This window comes from Cnephaeus nilssonii (assembly GCF_951640355.1).
Source record: "Cnephaeus nilssonii genome assembly, chromosome: 6".
Lineage (NCBI taxonomy): Eukaryota > Metazoa > Chordata > Mammalia > Chiroptera > Vespertilionidae > Cnephaeus > Cnephaeus nilssonii.
Genome location: NC_137077.1, coordinates 91129279 through 91146766, shown reverse-complemented (window position 1 = coordinate 91146766; position 17488 = coordinate 91129279). Strand labels below are relative to the sequence as shown.

General features: G+C 47.9%; 1 protein-coding gene across 4 annotated transcripts in view; it reads right to left on the bottom strand.

Annotated features, from left to right (window-relative positions):
* Positions 1 to 17488, bottom strand: part of WNK1 (WNK lysine deficient protein kinase 1) — a 144499-nt gene that overhangs the window by 69366 nt on the left and 57645 nt on the right. For all 4 annotated transcript variants that reach the window (XM_079773948.1, XM_079773949.1, XM_079773950.1 and 1 more), the window contains exon 3: positions 376 to 596. In XM_079773948.1, coding sequence (XP_079630074.1) covers positions 376 to 596 — 221 coding nt within the window. The remainder of the gene's footprint in view (positions 1 to 375; positions 597 to 17488) is intronic.

Sequence of the window (17488 nt, the reverse complement as noted above, 5' to 3'; positions counted from 1 at the left end):
CTTCCCCGTGATCAAAAGCGAAAGCGTGTAGGGGACCCTACACGTGCATGATTCAATCATTCACTGGGCCTCTAGTAAGTATATAATACTAAATATCAACAGAATAACCCAATAAGATTGATAGCTAACATAAGTTTTATTAAAAGAGTTCACCTTACTTTGTTTATAATTTATAAAAACATTGACAGAAGATGATTCTAGAAGTGTAAATATAGAGAGCTACACATCTCATTAAGTAGAACTGATCACTTCCTAAGTTCATGTTATGAATTTTTGAAGGTTTATGTTACATAATAAAAGCTCTGACAGGTCGGGCTTCTAAATAAAAGGTATGTCAGAAAGCCAGTTAGGCTGCAAGGTACACTTGAAACATACCTATCACACTCTTGGCAAAAGAAGCCCGCTTCAGGGTTGCCAGACCTAAGTCTCCAATCTTGACGGAGCCTGTAGGGCCAGTGATAAAGATGTTGTCACACTTAAGATCTCGGTGAATAATAGGTGGAGTTCGAGTATGAAGAAACTGAAGTCCTTTAAGGATCTGCCGGCACCAGCTTCGTAGAACTTTGATCTTCATCACCTTAAACCTTTTTAGGTATCTAGAAAAGGCAAGGTATACCAAACAGGTTATCAATGATATGAGTTTACTGCTTTGAAGAATTCCATTAAATTCTAGCATATCTGAGATAGGAATATCAAATTTAGAATATTAAGATTCAGTAACCTTAAAGGTACATAATACTTTTAGGAAGGTTAAAGGGCATGGATAGTAAGTGGTTGGTAAGTAGAGTCTGATAACAAAACACACAAAAATTAATACCTTAAAATTAAATCACTACTAAAATGATTTAAAAGTTAAGAGGTGGAGTTCAACTTCTGGTAAATGGTGAAGCAATTCTTATTGGATGCATATCTATACTAATAAAAGGGAAATATGCTAATTAGACCGAGAGACCTTCCAGGAGACCTTCCAGACATCCTTCCAGACAAAGACATGGTGGTGGGGCCAAGGCAGAGGCGGTTAGGAGCAATCAGGCCAGTAGGGGAGGGCAGTTGGAGGCGATCAGGCCAGTGGGGGGGCAGTTAGGCGTGATCAGGCTGGAAGGGGGGGGCAGTTGGGGGTGTTCAGGCCGGCAGGCAGAGTGGTTAGGGGTGATCAGGCAGGCAGGCAGGTGAGTGGTTAGGAGCCAGCGGTCCCGGATTGCAAGAGGGATGTCTGACAGCAGTCAATCTGAGGGGTCCCAGATTGGAGAAGGTGCAGGCCGGGCTGAGGGACACCCCCCACCCCACCGTGTACGAATTTCATGCACCGGGCCACTAGTCCTAATATATAAAAACTCAGGGTCCATAACATCCAAAACGACCGAAGGCTTGACTGACTGGAAATCAGTGCTGGGTTGACGTGGCGACACAGCACTGATTGCCGCTGCTGCGAGCGCCCCAACCCAGCACTGACTGCCCAGGTGGTTGCGGATCAGGCCCAAAGAAAGAGAGGCCTGGAGAGAGAAGCAGGGTCTGATCCGTAGCCTCCATGGCAATTGTTGATCAGCCCTTGCCTCTCTCCTTCACTCCAGTCCTGGCCAGCAGCCGTGCCTCTCTTTCTCTCGGGCCTCCACTGGGGCTGCTAATCAGCGCTGCCTCTCTGACCAGGCCCATTGATAGGCCCGAAGACACTGACTGGCATAGAAACCAACCAATCAAAACCAAATCTGGGTGAACTGTGAGGAGCCAATCGCTGCCTAGGAGGCGGAGCTTTGACACTGACTGGCATAGAAACTGACCAATCAGAACCAAATCTGGGTGAACTGTGGAGGCAGAACCTAAGGTGGGGGCTGAGAAGGGGTTTTAAGGGCAACAGCTGGTTGGTGTAAGGTGTGAGAAAGTGGTTCAACCTTTTAATGACCAGTTTGGCAGTATAGTGCATATGGCTAGCTATCAGTCCAGATATAGAGATTATGTATTTTTGTCTGCCAACATCATCTCCTCCTGATGAAAAAGGGCCCCCCTCCCATTTAAGCAATCCTATCTTATATAATCTATCTATACTACTAAAAGGGTAATATGCTAATTAAACCAGGTCGACAGGCCATCTTCCGGACGTTAGACTTCCTTCCGGACAAAGCCATGGTGGTGGGGCCCGAGGCAGAGGCCATTAGGGACAATCAGGCTGGCAGGGGAGGACAGTTGGGGGTGAGATCAGGCCAGCAGGGGAGGGCAGTTGGGGACAAGATCAGGCCGGCAGGGGAGGGCAGTTGGGGGCGAGATCAGGCCGGCAGGGGAGGACAGTTGGGGGCGAGATCAGGTCAGCAGGGGAGGGCACTTAGGGGCGATCAGGCAGGCAGAGGCAGTTAGGGGCGATCAGGCCAGCAGGGGAGAGCAGTTAGGGGCGAGATCAGGCCAGCAGGGGAGGGCCATTGGGGGTGAGATCAGGCCAGCAGGGGAGGGCAGTTGGAGGCAAGATCAGGCCAGCAGGGGAGAGCAGTTGGGGACGAGATCAGGCAGGCAGGCAGGTGAGCGGTTAGGAGCCAGCAGTCCCAGATTGCAAGAGGGATCCCCAATTGAAGAGGGTGCAGGCTGGGCTGAGGGAACACCCTCGCCCCGTGCACAAATTTTGTGCACCGGGCCACTAGTCTATATATATAAAAGCCCAGCGACAGAACGGCAGTTGACCAGTCACTATGATGTGCACTGACCACCACGGGGCAGACGCCCAATGCAGGAGCTGTGCCTTGGTGGTCAGTGCGCTCCCACAGTGGGCTGATCCCCGCAGGCCACATCCCCACCAGTGCATGAATCCGTGCACTGGGCCTCTAATATAATTATAAACTTGAGTAAAAATGTATACAAAACAACTACTTGAAGGCTCTGGAGAGCAATCAAAATCACGCATAAGCCCTGGCAGTGAGGATCAGTTGGTTGGGCATTAGCCTATACACTGAAAGGTTGCTGGTTCGATTCCCAGTCAGGGTACATGCCCACGTTGCAGGCCTGATCCCTGGTAGGGGACATGTAAGAGGTAGCCAATTGATGTTCTGCTCTCACATCGATGTCTCTCTCTGTTTCCCTCCCTCCCTTCCTTCCTCCCTCTCACTCTGTCCCTGTCCCTTCCTCTCTTTCTAAAAATCAATTTTAAAAATCTTAAAAAAATAAGCTGGCATAAATTGGAAGGGAGTTCACATGAGGGAAAACAGAAAGTACTGCTTTGAGCTTCCTAATTTCTATATCTTTTAAGCTGAGGGAAGGCTTTATTCTGACTATGCAGGTCAGTTCAAATCTAGATAAAAACCTATTGTCTTATTAGCTCAGAAAAATAAGGACAGAGTTCAAGATGACCACAGCATCTAGAACAGTGCTGTCCAATAGAACTTTTTGCAATAAAAGTCTATCCCATACAGTATCACTTGACATATGTGAGTATTCATGTTTAAATGGAGACTAATTAAAATTAAAAATTCCATTTCTCAGGTGCACCACCCACACTTCAAGTCCTCAACAGCTTCATGTGACAAGTGGCTACCACTGTGAAACATTTTCATCACCACAAAAAGTTCTATTGGACAGCAGAAATCTAAAAAGTAAAGGGGAGAAATCCCAGGAAGGAAGTATGGAAGGGGAGCCTTATATTCTGCATATTCACTCTGTGCAAACCTCTGAAATATGTACATGTGGGGAGGATTCTGAGCAGACCAGTTAATGCTAAAAGAATAGAATAGATTTCTGCTGATGCTACCTACGCACTATATTTATTTTCAAAATACATATGACTAGTTAAAAGAAAATTCATAACATTGTATATAGGGTCTAAAGAATATGTAAATGTAGCATATGAAAATTACAGCATAAAGAATAAGTACCAGGGATAAATGAAACTATATTTGAGCAAAGTTCCTTTGACAAGAAATTATACAGTATCAACCCAAAGTGTATTGTGAAAAATTAAAGATGTAACTGCAATATCTAGAACAACTGTTTTAAAACACCCTCCCACCACCACCATCACCATACACAAGGATGTTAACTAAAAAGCTAATATAAGAACTAAAATGAAATTCTATTCATGTCAAAAAGAACATTAATGATGAAAGTTGCTTTTATGGTTCAAGAAAATATCAGCCCTGGCTGGTGTGGATCAATTGGCTGAGCGTCATCCCATGCACCATAAGTTGCTGGTTTGATTGTGGTCAGGGCATATGCACGGGTTGCAGGCATGATCCTCAGCAGGGGTTGTGCAGGAGGCAGTTGACCGATGTTTCTCTCTCACATCTATATTCCTCCCTCCCTCTTTTCTCCCCTCCCTCTCCCTCCCTCTCTCTAAAATATCAATAAAACATAAAAAAAAGAAAAGAAAATATCAGATTCTGGATAAGGTGGTAAAGCAGGTTAATGCGGGACTAGCCTCCTCCCATGACCACATCAAAATACAATTAAACTACAGAACAATCATCACTGAGAACCACCTAAAGACTAGCTGAACAGAAGTCTAAGGATATACAGAAGAATTCAGGTCCAGAGATTAGTAGGAGTGGCAGAGATGTGGAACTGGCAGGACCCACACCCATGTGCGGTGCTTAAAACTTGAAAGGGAAACCTTGGCTGCAAAGTTCTTCCCCAAGGAGCAAGTGTTCCCAGCCCCACACCCATAGCTCCAGTGCCTGAAAGAGAAGTCTGCACAACTCCTGGCTGTAAAGACCCACAGGGATTGTGGCTGAGTAAGATGGAGGGCTGCTGGAGTCTCAGGTGTTCCTCTTAAAGAACCTGCTCACAGACTAAGACTCACTCACTCTAACCTGCAGTACTGGGGCAGCAGCTTGAAAGATGCCAGAGACAGGGGAGGAACTAAATTGGCCAGCTTCATGATGAGGGCTGGAGGGGCAGCTTCCTCCCAGACAGAAGTGCTGGCAGAAGCCACTGTTCCTTTGCTGAGCCCTTCCCTTGCATGCACAGATGAGAATCATATCTGAGTCTCCATTAACCTGGCTAACATTGTTCTACCATCCCCATTCCCAGAGGACCCATCCCGCCCAACTTGTAGGCCCAGCCAAAGTCACTTCTAGTGGCTTTTCCATACCAAGAGCTCATGCTGTGGATAAAAAAATCTCAGAAGTTCACAAACCCCAAATAAGCAGCATCTGGCCCCTGTGTGCACCAAACCTCTTGTTAGGCAGCACCAACTTAGAAACTAGTGGCAGCAAGCCTCAATTCACAGCTTAGCCTCTCCCAGGCACCTCCAAGCCCAGAAAAAGCAGCAACCATCTGCAGATCATTTTGTAGCTTCTATTAGGTCAGGTGGCCCACGCAGGGCATAGGCTGCAGCTGACCTTGGCCTACACCTCCCAAGAGGCCCCGGAACAAAGAAACCGAGTAGCCAGCTTCAGACACCACCACCCAACCACCTCCACAAATGACACTCCAAAGGCAGAATCAGCAGGCACCAGAGCCCAGTTAAAGCAAAAGCAAACCCTCCTCCACAGGGTTAACCCCCACATAACAACAACCCCTCTCCATTAGTCATGGCCAGTCCTCACAACCAATCAGCCTGAGGGTCAATCCCTTTCACTGAAATACCAACAGCAATCAAGTCTCAACTACAACAGGAAGGCACACATAACCTACACAAAGGGATACATCTAGAGCACCAGGCTCAGATAATAGGGAGATTGTGCAACTGGATATCACAGGATACATACTACATAAGGCCACACTGTGGCAGTTATATCTAATATGTAGAAAAAAATACAGGAAGGCAGCCAAAATGAGACAAAGACACATTTCCCAAATGAAAGAACAGAACAAAACTCCAGAAAAGTAATAAACAAACTAGAGACAAGCAATCTACCAGATGCAGAGTTCAAATCACTGGCTATAAGGCTGCTCAATGATTTCAATTAAAATAAAAATAGGGGCCCAGATGGCCTGGCTCAATGGTTGAGCACTGACCTACGAACCAGAGGGTCACAGTTTGATTCCCGGTCATGGCACATGCCTGGGTTGTAGGATCGATCCCCAGTGGGGGGTGTGCAGAAGGAAGCCAATCAATGATTCTCTCTCATCATTGATGTTTCTATCTCTTCCTCCTTCTCCCTTCCTCTTTGAAATCAATTATATATATATGAAAAAACAACAACAACAGGAAATACAAAAATGGACATAGAAAACATAAAAAAGAACCAGTCAGAAATGAAGACTATAATAACTGAAATGAAGACTACATTAAAGGGCTGTCCATTGTGGCTCAGTGGCTGAGAGTCTACCTATGAACCAGGAAGTCACGGTTCAATTCCAGTTCAGGGCACATGCCCCAGTTGAGGGATCAATCTCCAGTAGGGAGTGTGCAGGAGGCAGCAGATCAATGATCCTCTCTCATCACTGATGTTTCTATCTCTCCCTCTAATGTTCCTCTCTGAAATCAATCTATATATATATAACCCCAATATACAAATAGACCGAACAGCGGAACACCCAAATAACCGGTCGCTATGATGTTTGCTGACCACCAGGGGGCGCACGTGGAATATGGCAGGCGTTGGCCGCAGTAGGGTGGTGGAGCAGGTGAGCGGGGGTACCAGACCAAGGCGGGGCGCTGGTCACTGTCATTGGGGCAAGCCTCTGGTGGTTACTGAAAATTCTTTGCTTCCGCGCGCCACGGTCCCACCCGGCGCTTGCACCTGCTGCCAGCACCCAGCGTCAGCCCTGATCACTTGGCACCTTCAGCAGATGTGAGTGGCGGCTGCCAGCCCCAATCACCCCTCAGGGGTTCTCCACCTCCTTCTGCTCCTGAGGGGCGATCGGGGCCGGCAGCCACCTCTCACACCCGCAGCCAGCGCCAGAGCTGCCGCTCGCCCCGCTGCCGGTGCCCCGCGCCGGTCCCGCTCACTCGGCGCTGTCAGCAGGTGCAAGTGGTGGCTGCCAGCGTCAATTGCCCATGAGGGCTTCTCAGCCTACCTCTGCTCCTAAGGGGTGATCAAGGTAGCAGCCGCCGCTCACACCCGCTGCAGGCGCTGGCCCCAATCGCTCCACGCCATCAATGGGTGCAAGCTGAGCTGGTGCTGTCAGCGCGTGGGAGCGGTGGCGGTGGAGGAGGAGGCGGGGCTGCGACAGGGAGGGCTCTGGGTGAGGCAGGACATGGCGGAAGGGGCCAAGCAGGGCTGTGGAGAATGGTCCGAGACCCGCCCCTGTGCCCACTGCAGCCTTGCTGCCCACAGTTCCTTTCAAGGTGCACGAATTCGTGCACTGCGCCCCTAGTAAAAATATATTTTAAAATATACATTAGAGGGACTCAATTGTAGATTAGATGAAGCAGAAGATCGCACCAGCAATTTGGAAGATAAGGCAGCAAAAAACACCTCATCAGAAAGGCAAAAAGAAAATGAGAATAGTTTAAGCAGCCTCTGGGACATCAAGCCTACTAACAATGGCATCATAGGGGTACCAGAAGGAGAAGAGAAAACAAGGAATTGAAAACCTATTTGAAGAAATAATGACTGAAAACTTTCCTGACCTGGCAAATGAAAGAAACATGCTATATATTTCACATACATGTGAAATCTGAAAAACAAAATAAACAACAAAAAAATAAACCCATAGATATACAGAACATAGTTGTTTTTATTTAATTATTTTTATTGATTTCATAGAAGGGAGAGGGAGAGATAGAAATATCAATGATGAGAGAGAATCATTAATCTGCTGCCTCCTGCACAACCCCTACTGTGGATGGAGCATGCAACCTGGGCACATATTCTGACCAGGAATTGAACCATGACCTCCTGGTTCATAGGTCGATGCTCAACCACTGAACCACAACTGCTGAGCTCTATAGAGAATATTTTGATGGTCATCTGATGAGGCAGGACTTAGGGGGATGGGTGAAAAAGGGATTAAGAAGTACAAATTGGTTTACAAAATATTCATGGGGGTATAAAGTATAGCATAAGGAATATAGTCAATCATATAATAACTCTGTAGGTACCAGGTGGGTACTAGATTTATAGAAGTGATCACTTAGTAAGATAAATATCTAATCACTATATTGTACATGTAAGACTAATATAATATTGTATGTCAACTGTAATTAAAAAATAAAAAATTATCTACACTAATAAAAGAGAAAGATGCAAATTGACAGTACCTCCGCTACGCCCACCAGCCAATCAGGGGTGAGTATGCAAATTAACTCCAAAGATGGCAGGTTAATTTGCATACCCAGGCATCCAGCGGCCTGGGTCCTGAGAACATCCTCGGGACCCAGGCTATTCCAAGCCTATAAGACCGCACGTAGGCCCTGAGCTGCCGGGGTCCCAGAACGCCCCCGGCCACTCCTAGCCTACCAGCCTTGGCGCAGATCAGCCAGGGGTGGGGCGTCAGGGGCTTGAGCAGGGCCTGAGCAGAGCCAGGGGGCCCTGCCGAAGCCAAGGCAGAGGCTTGATGGGAGCCGGGGGGCCCTGCCCAAGCCATGACAGAGGCTTGAGCAAAGCTGGGGGGCCCTGCCCAAGCCGCAGCAGAGGCTTGAGCGGAGCGGGGAGGGGGCACCTTGCCCAAACCGCAGCGGAGGCTTGAGCTGGCAAGGGGGCGGGGGTGCCAGCCTCGGCTTGCCAGCAGTCCTGCCTCTGCACGTGAGCTGCAGAGGAAACACCTTTTTCTGACCGCTCATTGGCTAAGCTCCCTGTTCGCCACTGGTAATGTTCTTGGTAACTTGGGTAATAAGAATCCAAAAAGGTGACCTAGGGTTTTTCCACCACACTCCTGGAGGGAAAAAACAAAGGTCTGCTGCTGGAGGGCTAAGAAACGTCATATCCTGCCCTAAAGTGTTTGGCTCAGTGGATAATACCTCGGACTGCCTCCCGCAGGGTCTGGGTTCGATTCTGATCAAGGGCATGTACCTAGGTTGCAGGCTCCTCCCTGGCCGGGGCCCACGTCAGGGCTCTTGCAGGAGGCAACCAATCAAAGTGTCCCTCTCACACTGATGTTTCTCTGTCTTTCCCTCTCTCACATTCTCTAAAAATCAATGGAAACATATACTCAGGTGAGGATAAAAAGAAAAAGAAAGAAAGAAATGTCATATCCTATGAAAGACACATCTTGAAAATGCCTAAAGAAAGTTGTCATTTTTTCATGGTGAAGGGACTGGAGTCTGTGTTGATGAAAACACCTTGGGGGCTGCGGTGGCTGGCAGTGACTACAGCAGTGGGGTGATGGGTCTGGCGCCTTCCCCTGATCAGCTCGGTCGCCTCCCTCTGTCAGTAGGACATCCCCTGAGGGCTCCCAGTCTGTGAGAGGGGGCAGGCTGGGCTGAGGGGACCACCCCCCCCAGTGCACGAATTTTGTGCACCGGGCCCCTAGTTTATAATAATAAAAGCGTAATATGCTAACTAGACTGGCCATCCTTCCGGACGTCCTTCTGGACGAAGCTGGGGCTGTGAGGGAAGCCTGGGTCCTGGGTGCCTGCAGGTGGCCAGAGGGAAGTCCAAGTCCCGGGTGCCTGTTGGTGGCCAGAGGGAAGCCCAGGTACCAGGTGCTAGAGGGAAGCCGGTGTCGGCAGCCGGGGGAAGGAAGGCCTACTTTTGCATGAATTTCGTGCATCAGGCCTCTAGTTTAAAAATCCTACCTAATAATAGAGTAATATGCAAATTGACTGTACCTTTGCTACACCCACCAGCCACGCCCACCAGGAAACCGTTGCAGGGACGCTGGGGTTCGGCCTTGGGCTCGGCCGAACCCCAGCGTCCCTGCTAAGGATCCAGGAGCCGACCCCCAGTGGTTTCCCGCCAGTGGGGAGCCTGCACAGATCGCAGGAAACCACTGGGGGTCGGCTCCTGGATCCTTATAGCAGGGACGCTGGGGTTCGGCCGAGCCCAAGGCCGGGAAAGCCTCGGGCGGAGGCTTTCCTGGCCTTGGGCACCAGCGGGGAGCCTGCACGGATCGCAGGAAACCACTGGGGGTCGGCTCCTGGATCCTTAGCAGGGATGCTGGGGTTCGGCCGAGCCCAAGGCCGGGAAAGCCTCGGGCGGAGGCTTTCCCGGCCTTGGGCACCAGCGGGGAGCCTGCACGGATCGCAGGAAACCACTGGGGGTTGGCTCCTACGATCCTTAGCAGGGAGGCTGGGTGCAGCGGAGCCCAAGGCCGCCGCCCGGGGCCAAACCCCGACCCTGAAAGAAGGCAGAAGGCGGTGGCCACAGCAAAGGCCTGGGTCCCTGGTGCCGGCAGAAAACTGGTGCAGGCAGCCAGGAGAATGAAGGTCTATTGCACGAATCTTCGTGCAAATGGGCTGCTAGTAAATAAATAAGTATCAAAACAGTCACCTCTGAAGGGTGAGGGAAAGGCTGCCAGGGAAGAGGCATAAGGGCATTTAATGAGATACTGGAAATGTTCTCATAGCTTAATAAAGTTCTGATTGAGTAAATTACTTTGGCAAAACTCATTCAGCCCCGGCCGGTGTGCTCAATGGTTAGAGCATCAGCCTGCACTCTCGAAGGGTCTCAGGTTCGATTCCAGGTCAAGGGTGTGTACCTGAGTTACAGGTTTGATTCCTGGCTCCAGTCAGGACACATGTCAGAAGCAAACCATCAATGTGTTTCACATCAATGTCTTCCTCTCTTTCTCTCCCCCTCCCTTCCTTTCACTCTCTCTAAAAACCAATGGAAAGCCGAAACTGGTTTGGCTCGGTGGATAGAGCGTTGGTCTGTGGACTGTGGGGTCCCAGGTTCAATTCCGGTCAAGGGCATGTACATTGGTTGCGGGCACATCCCCAGTGGGGGGTGTGCAGGAGGCAGCTGGTCGATGTTTCTAGCTCTTTTATCCCTCTCCCTTCCTCTCTGTAAAAAATCAATAAAATATATTAAAAAAAAACACACACAAAACAATGGAAAGAAATATCCTCGGGTGAGGATTAAAAAACCAAAAAACAAAACAAAACCTCCTCCAATGAATGATACAATGATAATTTATACTTTTCACTGTATGTAAATTTTACAATAAAGAAAAACAAAACATACAGATATTGGAACTTTAATGAAATGGGTACTGAAATGTATACAAGTGAAGCATACTAATGTCTGTAACTTATTTTGTGATGAATAAAATTAAAATAGATTGGTAGGGGAATGATTAGATGAACATGTTAAAGCAAATGCTATAAAAGTTAATTTGAGAAACCGGACAATGATCATGTATGCATTCATTATATAATTCTTTCAACTTTTCTGTGCAATTGAAAAATTGTATAACAACATGTTGGGGAAAGTTGACACTGGTTTGTATCTCTTTCACATCTATAAAATAATAAAGCATATAAAATATAGATTATTGCAAAACTTTATCTTATAACTGTAGGAAATCGGCCTCTGTGATCCATCTCTAGCATAGTCAACTTTAAATGAAAATGGTTACTGAATTTCCCCAGGGAAAACAGAATGTAGAGAGGCGGGAAGAGGATATAAGAACAAAGAACTTGAGCCAGCATCATGGTGGAAACCTCATAGGCGCCATGACAGGGGTAGGTGGAGGCAACTAGAAAAGGCCTCAGCCCAATTTTTTTAAATGGCCCAATGGGAGACTATAAGACCTAGGTGACGTATGAGGAAACAGGTGAACCCATAGTACTCAGCCAATGAGGAACTGGAAAAGGGACTGAATAAATAGGCTTTGATAGCTACTCCATGTGTGCCTGTACAACCGAAGGGACACCCGCTCTCGAGAACATATTAAAAGTCTCATTTTTGCCATACTTCTGTCTCCGAGTCCATTATTTGAATTCAGACAGGCGAGCATTTCTCACATAACTCTAAAATTGGTAGAATCAACTGGAATTTTCCATGTAAATAATTTCATAATCTGCAAACATGGGTAGTCATATTTCTTTCTTTCTAATTTCATGCCTTTTACTAATTTTCCACTGCTTTTATTTATGCTTCATTGCAATGCATGGGTCCTCTAGAACAACACTGAATGTAAACTGGCATCCTTGCTTTGTTCCAAGTCTCTGTGGTAGAAGGTTAAGTATGACAGTTAGATATGACTTTAGCTATAAGTTTTTCCATGGATGCTCTTTTCTTGTGATGAAAAGTTTATAGATCTCTCTTAGCAACTTTCAAATACACAATACAGTATTATTATTATTATTAACTACTAGAGGCCTGGTGGGGTCCCTCAGCCTGGCCTGTGCCCTTTCACAATCCAGGACCCCTCGGGGGATATAGTAGTGCGCGAAGAGGGAGGCAGCCGGGGAGGAGCCCAAGCCTGGGCGCCGGCGCCGCTCCCACTCATCCCGGCCCTGCTGCGCCTGCCACAGCTTGGTAGCACTGCCACGGGGAGGCGGGAGAGGTTCACACCACCGCAGCTGTGCTAGCGAGCCGTGAGGCCAGCCTGTGGAACACATCTGTCAGCTGAGCGGCACTCCCACTGTGAGAGTGTACTGACCACCAGGGGGCAGCTCCTGCGTTGAGTGTCTTCCCCCTGGTGGTCAGTGCATGTCATAGCGACCAGTCAAATGGTTGACTGGACCAGTCGCTTACAGTTTTATACACTGACTGGCCAGATTATTATGACCACCTGACTTTTGTAGGCAAATTAGCCGTACACTGCATCGCATGGGATATGGAAGCCGAAGGCCTGTTTGAACATCTTTGCTGTCTGCAGTTACCAAGATAAAACATCTCCAATTCGCACAGGAACACAGGATTGGACAGTTGAGCATTGGAAAAAAGTCATGTGCTCAGATGAATGACATTTCCAGTTGCATCATGACATTTCCAGTTGCATCATGCAGATGGCAGAGTGAGAATTTTGCGGAAACAGCATGAAAGCATGCACCCCACATGCATGAGTACAACCCTTCAAGCTGGTGGGGGCAGTGTTATGGTTTGGGGCATGTTTTCCTGGCATGATTTGGGCCCTTTAATTTGTGTGGAACAACATGTGAATAGCACAACATACCTAAGAATCGTTGCTGATCAAGTTCATCCTATCATGTTGATGGTGTATCCCAATGGAGATGGCTTCTTCCAACAAGACAATGTGCCATGCCACAGTGCTCGTATTGTGCAGGAGTGGTTTCAAGAACATGAGGGAGACTTTACCTTACTTAGGTGGCCCCCACAATCACCAGATCTCAATCCAATTGAGCATTTGTGGGACGAAGTTAAAAGAGCTATCAGATCTCACAGAACTGGACAGTGCTATTCATCAGGCATGGTGTCAGATTCCTCGCATCACCTTTCAACATCTTGTGGAGTCAATGCCAAGAAGAATCACCACAGTATTGAAGGCAAAAGGTGGCCCAACGAAGGGTGGTCATAATAATCTGGCCACTCAGTGTGTATATAGACTAGAGGCCCGGTGCATGAAATTCATGCACTAGGGAGGGGCGGGTCCCCTTCAGTCCGGCCTGCACCCTCTTGCAGTCCAGGACCCCTTGGGAATGTCAGATATCCCTCTCGCAGTCCAGGACCCCTCACTCCTTACCATCCGCCTGCAGCGGTGGCGGGGGAGGCTCCCGCCCCCACCACTGTGCTCTCCAGCTGTGAGCCCAGCTTCTGGCTGAACGGGGCTCCCACTGTGGGAGCGCACTGGCCACCAGGGGGCAGCTCCTGCGTTGAGCGTCTGGCCCCTGGGTGTCAGTGCGCGTCATAGCAAACAGTCGTTCTGTCATTTGGTTAAGTTGCATATTAGGGTTTTATTATACAGGACTAGAGGCCCAGTGCACAAAATTCATGCATGGGGTAGGGGTGTCCCTCAGCCCGGCCTACGTCCTCTCATAATCCAGGAGCCAGATGTGAGCCAGATGCTGGTTGGGGGCAGCTCCTGCGTTGAGCGTCTGCCCCCTGATGGTCAGTGCACGTCATAGCAACCAATCATTCCGCTGGTTGGTCGATTTGCATATTAGGGTTTTATTACAGGATAGTCACCAAGCAATACATGAAGTCTCCAGGACTTATTTAAATATTATTTATTAACTAGAGGCCCAGTGCACGAAATTCGTGCATGGGTGTGTGTGTGTGTGTGTGTGTGTGTGTGTGTGTGTGTCCCTCAGCCCAGCCTGCACTCTCTCCAATCTGGGACCCCTCTAGGGATGTTCGACTGCCCGTTTAGGCAGTTGGACATCCCTCTCACAATCCAGGACTACTGGCTCCCAACCGCTTGCCTGCCTGATTGCCCCTAACCACTTCTGCCTGCAAGCCTGATCACCCCTAACCACTCCCCTGCCAGCTTGATCGACACCAAACTGCTCCCGTGCCAGCCCAATTGCCCCTAACAGCCCTCCCCTGCCGGCCTGGTCATCCCTAACTGCCCTCCCTTGCTGGCCTGGTCACCCCCAACTGCCCTCCCCTGCAGGCCTGATCACCCACAACTGCCCTCCCCTGCTGGCCCTGTCACCCCTAACTGCCCTCCCCTGCCGGCCTGGTCGCCCTCCACTGCCCTCCCCTGCTGGCCCGGTCACCCCTAACTGCCCTCCCCTACAGGCCTGGTCACCCCCAACTGCCCTCCCCTGCTGGCCCTGTCACCCCTAACTGCCCTCCCTTGCCAGCATGGTCACCACTAACTGCCCTCCCCTGCCGGCCTGGTCACCCTCCACTGCCCTCCCCTGCTGGCCTGATCGCCCACAACTGCCCTCCCCTGCCAGCCATCTTATGTCCACATGGGGGCAGCCATCTTTGACCACATGGGAGCAGCCATCTTGTGTGTTGGAGTGATGGTCAATTTTCATATTACCTCTTTATTATATAGGATACTTTTATTGATTTCAGAGAGGAAGGAAAAGGGAGAGATAGAAACATCAATGATGAGAGAGAATCATTGATTGGCTGCCTCCTGCATGACTCCCACTGGGGATTGAGCCCACAACCCAGGCACGTGCCCTGACTAGGAATTGAACCATGATCTCCTGGTTCATAGGTTGATGCTCAACCACTGAGCCAAGCTGGCTGGGCAAGATTTATTTATTTTATAACTGAAAGTTTGTATCTTTCTACCAGTGTCACTCATCTCCACCCCTTACCCCACACTCCCCACACCCCAGCAACCAACAATCTGTTCTCTGTAAGTATGATTTTGTTGTTGTTGGTTTGGACTTCATTGTTTGTTTGTCTTGGCTGTTTTCTAGATTCCACACATAAGTGAGATCATACTATATTTGTCTTTCTCTGTTTCACTTAGCATAATGCCAACAAGATCCATACATGTTGTTGAAAGCAAATGGCAAGATTTACTTATTTTTATAGATGAACTAGAGGCCTGGTGCACGAAATTTGTGCACTCAGGGAGGGGGTCCCCTCAGCCCGGCCTGCACCCTCTCGCAGTCCGGGACGCCTTGCTCCTTACTACTCGGCTCACTGCTCCTTAGCGCTGCCAGAGGCAGCAGAGGCTCCTGTCACCACTGCTGCACTTGCCAGCCCTGAGCCCAGGTTCTGGCTGGGCGGCGCTCCCCCTGGTGGAGTGCACTGACCATCAGGGCATCTGCCCCCCTGGTGGTCAGTGTGCATCATAGCGACCAGTCATTCTGCCGTTTGTTTGCTTTGCCATATTAGCCTTTTATTATATAGGACTAGACGCCCGATGCACAAAGATTCGTGCAGAATGGGCCTTCCTTCCCTGGCTGCCGGCACAGCTTTTGCTCCGGCCTGGAGCTGCCTTTCCGCCTTCCCACGCTGCCCAGAGGCCTGGAGCGGCTGGGGCGGTGCAGAATGCCTGTGTCGTCGCCATGGTGACAATGCAAGTGTCCCGCCCCCGGCCGCTGGGCATATGTGTATGCAAATTAACCACCAGCTTTGTTTGGTTAATTTGCATACTCACTCCTGATTGGCTGGTGGGCGTCGCGAAGGTACGTCAATTTGCATCTTTCTCTTTTATTAGTGTAGATAGTATTTATCTATTCACTGGACACTTAGGTTGCTTTCATGTGTTGGCAATGATAAATAATGATACAATGAACATGGGGGTAACATGTCTTTTAAAGTTACTGCTTTCATTTCATTTTGATAAATACTGGAAGTAGAATTGCTGGATCATATGGTGATTGTAATTTTTGGAGGAACTTCCATACTGTATTCCATAGTGGCTATACCAACATACATTCCCAAAAACAGTGCACAAGGGCTCTCTTTTCTTCACATTGTTGCCAAAATTTGTTTATTTCTTGTCTTTTTTATAATAGCCATTGTAACAGGTGTGAGGTGGTATTTCATTATGGTTTTCATTTGTGTTTCCATAATAACTAGTGGCATGGAACATCATTTCATGTACTACTTGTTGACCATTTGTATATCTTCTTTGGAGAAATGTCTATTTAAGTCCTTTGCCTATTTTTGAATCAAGTTGTTTGTTTTTTGTTATTAAGTTTAGAGAGTTCTCTATATATTCTATATAATAATCCCTTTTGAGTTATATGATTTGCACATACTTTCTTCCATTCTCTGATTTGCTTTTTACTCTGTTGATAACATATTTTTATAAACAAAAAGTTTATAATTTTCAGGAATTGCATTTTTAAACACACTGGATTTTAAAGCATTTGATCTGGCATACATTTCAGGCAATGCTAAGAACCAAAGTCACCTCCACTTTTGGTAGATAATATTAAGTTTATTTTTACTGATGAGGATAGTGACCCCAAGGTTACACAGCTAATTTCAAGAGAGAAGGTAAGTGAACTCTTAAGCTTATGCTACTGCTATTGCTTGACTGGCTACTCTATCTCTAATCTATTATGTATTTATTACCATTAGTCCTTGTCACATAGTAGGTGCTCAATTGTTTTCTGAATAATTCAAAGCACTGTATCACTGCTAGGTCATAATCCATTCTGTAGTTTCCTACCATCCTAACATTAAATTAGAGGCTAATCTTTTGCTCTGCATTCAAAACTCTCTACATTTTATCTTTAACATACATAGCTACTGGAGCCTTTTTTTGTCATTATTCATCTTTATAAACTTTCTGTTTTTAACCAAAAGAGTTAACCTTTTATTCTCTTTTTATACAATTCTCATAGCATCTTTTAAAAATATATATTTTATTTATTTTAGAGAGGAAGGGAGAGGGAGAGAGATAGATAGAAACATCAATGATGAGCGAGAATCCTTGATTGCCTGCCTCCTGCACACCCACTACTGGGGACCGAGCCTGCAATCCGGGCATGTGCCCTTGGCCAGAATCGAACCTGGGACCCCTCAGTCTGCAGGCTGACACTCTATCCATTGAGCCAAACCAGCTAGGGCAGCATCTTTTTTTTACAGAAGAGCTATCTATCCTTTAAAGCCTAATTTTAATCCTATTACTTTAACAAAGACATTCAAGATTACCCTATCCAGCAGGAAGTGATATTAATAAAAGAGTAAGATGCAAATTGACTGTACCTTTGTGACGCGCACCAGCCTATCAGGAGTGAGTATGCAAATTAACCCAACAAAGATGGTGGGTTAATTTGCATATGCAGGCGCCGATAGGCTGGGGCCGGGACGCTTGCGTCGCCATGGCGACGACGCAGGCGTTTCGCACC